Consider the following 4445-nt stretch of genomic DNA (forward strand, 5'->3'; position numbering starts at 1 on the left):
TAAGCATCAGGGACATCTCAGCAGGCAAAGCAGACGCGGTTCCAGCCCTCTTTGGATGTCAGTTCCATTCTCAGTCCCCTGGAGGTAACAGACACAGGAGGAGGACTGGAGGGCAGGGAGTGCTGGGTACAGGATCCGGGGCCTTGAAGCGGGCAGCAAGCACTAACAGGAAGTTGGGGAGGTAAAATTCAGACATCAGAGACCCCTGGAGCCAGTTCATCATGCAGCGTGTGCCACACAGAACTATTTAGCTGCTGTCCAGCAACTCCAGAGGCCACAGGACCCTGTCCCTGAATGCTCCAGGCAGCCCCCTCAAGGCAGTCTGGGGAAAGCGCCCCGGCTTTCCCTCAGCCCTGCTTCCCCTTCTGGCTTCCCTATTTCTGAAAGCAGCATCACCAGTCTCCCTGGCCTCCCGGGCTAGAAATCTCAAAGTTATCCCGACACTTCCTGGTCCTTCGTCTGCTATACCCAATCTGTCGGCACGTTCTGCTGTTCCTTGGAAATGTCATTCAAGTGCACCCCCGCTTAGCCCTCAACCCCTCTTTTGGCACAACACTTCTCTGCCCAAGAATCTTCAGCGACTCCCCACAGCCTGCTGCCTTCACCTGAGCCTTTTCTCTCTGGAGTTCAGTCAGTCCTACCTACCCTCCTCTATGCCTCGAACGAGCCCTCTACAGCAGACAGGACTCTGCACCTGCCCCGTCCATTCTGCCCACTTGCTCCATCCTCTCCCCTCTTGTTCTGCCTGTGCAGTCCCTGTTCACCCCGCTCTCTGTGAAGGCCTCCCCTGTGGGCTCCATCCAGCTTGGAATGCCTGCTTCTCACATCCACGGTGCATGTGAACACAGACATGAGGTTCCACCTGAGCAGGGTCCAGCATACTCTCCACCCAAATAATTCACCTGCAGAAGAAAGAACAGGGCCCGCCCCACACTAACTACCCACTAACCCCCCAGCCCAGGCTGCACTGCACGTAAATCTGAGTGTCTCTGGGATCTGGAGCTCCCACTAGACTGTGACTCGGGACAGGGTGTATTGACACTGCAGGGGCCCCAGGGACTACCTGTTCCCTGTGAAGGTGGAGATTGGCACATCTAATTCACAGGGCAACTGGGGTGATTGAGCAAAACAAGCAGAATTATGTAGTCAATATGATGTTCAATTGATTCCTGCCTTCCTTCTCATAATCTACCCGGCCTGATGCTGTGGTATGAGATTTTTTTTTTTCATACTGAATTTGCTAAATGTAAGACATACCCTGTTTTATGTAACAAAATAGTATACTCAAGTAACAACTGTTTCTTATGTCCCCACTATGCATGGGGCCAGTTTACAGGTCATGAAGGACAGTGCCTGTCCTGTGAGGAGCAAAGGCCTTGCTCCTCAAGGGATTTGCTGTCCAAGTCAGGAGACAGACAGGGCAGAGAGTTATGAATTCTGGGCAGGATTAGGGAACTAGCCAGGCTCAAGGAGAGGGAGAGTAGGTAGGGCACCCAGGGGACATGCCCCAGCAGCCCTTTGCCTGTGTCCACTCACATTCCCGCCACTCACGTTCCATGCTGCCAGCCCTCTGATGCAGATTATCCTCATTTTATAGGTGAGGAAAGTGAGGCTCGGAGAGGTTAAGTCTCTTGTCCAAGGTCATACAGAGAGGGTTGAGAGGACAGATACCTGGATGGGCCTGACACTGAGCAGCCGGAGCTGCTGTCCCTTCCATGCTATAATTGCCTCGGGCTGCACTCTGAAGGCAGGGCAAGATATGGATGGGCAGGGGCTGGAACTCAGTGGCAGAGCACCTGCTTAGTGTGCGTGAAGTCCCAGGTTTGATCCCTGGCAATGAACAAAAAGCAAGGACAGGGGCATAGTGAGAGCATACGGATGGTGCCTGGGCACACAGGTGAGCAGAAGGTCATGCCAGATGACACACATGGCCTGAGGCTACACCACATACATATGGCCTTCAACTTCAAGCAAAGGCATCTGAACTATACCCAGGAGCCCACTGCCACTGAGGGCTCCTGAGACAGGGTCACCTGTAAGACACAGTCTCTCCCACATGAAGGAAGAAAGCCCTGAGCTATCACTGGGATGGACTGAGGCATGGGAGAGGGAGAGGTGGCCTATCTGAGGACTGAGAAGCTGAGACCTTACAAAGTGACAAGGATTCCCCCATGAGCACAGGACTGTGAGTCCAGAGACCTCCCACATAACTGTGGAGCCTTGGATCAGTTATTCACCTTCTCTGAGCCTCAGTTTCTGTTGGTCACTGATACCTCCTTACTGGCTGTTGGTACAGACCAAATGCTATAGGGCCATGGTAGGGATCAAAGTCATTCTGCTGAAAGGCTTCTGGAAAGCTGCAGAACTCTGTACACATATAAGGGATGAATACTTTGCAGCAGGGACAAGAGCTGTGTTCTTCCCACATGCGCACTAAGGCTGCCCACTCTCACCAGCCACATAGCCACCGGTGTCCCACTCACCACTTTTGCTTTCTGAGCTGGTTTTCCATGTCACGCAGAGCCTGTCTCCCCCCTACCCCCCATCCCATCTCTTCAGGGTTGAGACCCAGCTCAGGGGAGTTGAGCTCCTGTCTCCAGGGCCCCCTGTCTTCCAGCAGCACTGCCCACCTTCCTAGAGAAGGGTTCACTTTCCTCCCTTTACAAAAATGTCCCCTCCCCATCCTAAGGGAAACCAAACTGGAAAGTGAAATTATGAAGAAGCCCCAGTCTCTCGGAACTTTCCAGTGCTGGAAAAACAGCAATGATCAAGATGTAAAGGGAAGGAGGAAGGTAATAACTTGGAAACCTATGATCTCCTCCCAACTCCATTAGCACCTGTCTCTTCCCCACTAGGGACCAGCCCTGCCTCTGGGGCTCAGGTGACAGGTCCAGAAGAGGAGAGAGGTGAGCTGGTGAGACAGGCAGGAGGCTGGTGGGCAAGCCCAGGCCACATGAAATGAACAAAATATGGAAAATTAAACAAACCCAGCCACTGTAATGTGTGCATATTAGATTAACTTCTCCAAAGGGTCATGACCTTGAGGAACACATCCAGCCAGTGAGGAAAATAATAAACCTGATTAATGATGAAGCATGAGCTGCGGCTTCAGCAAATAAAGCAAGCCCATAGATGCCCAGTGGAATTCCAGGAGCTTCCTTCCCTGGCAGGACGGATCACAGCTGACTCTCCAACCCCTTGCCCACCACCAAGCACAGACACTCAGGGACTAATGTAAGACAGGATTTTTCTCTCACATGCCCACTGCCAACCCCAACGGCCCCATCCCAGTGGATGCCACATCAGCTGTATCCAGGTGCTCTTAGAAGTGTCACTACCACCAAGTGACCCACAGGGAGTGCACATGAAGGTAGTTCTCTTCATCCCTGGCAGGGCTCAGACCTCTTGGTCTGGTCTTGAGAGATGCCCACTGCAGGGCAGAGAGGTCCAGCCTTGCCAGAGCTCCTCTCCTCTTTCCAGACAACCCAGGCCCCTGGGAGACATGCCCAGGAGAGCCACTGGAGGGAGGCAGGGAGGTGGCACCGCGTGGCATCACCAGACAACAGCACCAGGAGGAAGATGGCAGCATCAAGTACAGATGCCAAGAGCCAAGCAGCCCAAGGTCCAGGCGGGGAGCGGCTCAGCCCGCATTGCCCCACCACTGCCAGGCAGCCCGGCAAGAGGGACCTGTCCCAGCCCCTTCAGCGATCAACCTCAACCCAAGGCCCTCAGCCAACTCTCCCCAGGCTCCACCTCCTCCCTCACTTTCCTCAGCTCCAGGGAGCCAGGCGCGAGGCACAGGTGCTCACAGCGCCTTGAACCCCCTGTCCCAGCAGTCGCCCGCGCGTCCTCCACCCAGCCAGGTCTGAGCCACTCCTGCTCTGCCAGTCCCCACGGGAGAGCATCTCCATGGGCTCCCCTCCCCCTCCACCCAGCCCCCTCCCCCTCCCGCGCCTAATGCAGGTCTCTAGAGTTTCTCCCTCACTTCCCCACTCGGTGAACTAGGGTGGGATGTCTGGGAACCCCATTAGTCGCGGGAAGGAGGGTCATTTCTGATAGGACGCTGGTTCTGCCAAAGCAAGACGACTCGTGGGATGGGGGGTGTGGTGGTGGCCGGAGTCCAGGGCAGGGGCAAGGGGCAGTCGAGGCAGATGGCAGCAAGGGAAGGGGAGAGGGCTTCGGGCGCAGGGCTGCGCTTGAAGGAGGACCATAGCTGGGGAAGAGCAGCGCGGGGAGAAGCGGAGGGTGACGAGATGGGGGAGAAGCGCCAGTGTCGGGAAGGGGCCGTCATCCCTGCAGGGGGCAGAGGCAGGGCTGGGAGTTGTACCGGGAAGGGGGAGGACCACAGCGGGAGGACGGAGAGCCAGGGAGGGGATGCAGAGGGGGGAGGCAGACGGTGATGGAGATTGGAGGAACTACGGGAGCAGAGCGGCGGGGGCTCGGTG

General features: G+C 55.8%; 1 protein-coding gene across 1 annotated transcript in view; it reads left to right on the forward strand.

Moving 5' to 3' along the window:
- Positions 1-4094: 4094 nt before the first annotated feature.
- The window catches only part of LOC125613889 (POLG alternative reading frame-like), a 744-nt gene continuing 393 nt past the window's right edge, over positions 4095-4445 (forward strand). The window contains exon 1 of the mRNA XM_048795609.1: positions 4095-4308. Coding sequence (XP_048651566.1) covers positions 4095-4308 — 214 coding nt within the window. The remainder of the gene's footprint in view (positions 4309-4445) is intronic.

Source organism: Marmota marmota, unplaced genomic scaffold (assembly GCF_001458135.2).
Source record: "Marmota marmota marmota unplaced genomic scaffold, marMar, whole genome shotgun sequence".
Classification (NCBI taxonomy): domain Eukaryota; kingdom Metazoa; phylum Chordata; class Mammalia; order Rodentia; family Sciuridae; genus Marmota; species Marmota marmota.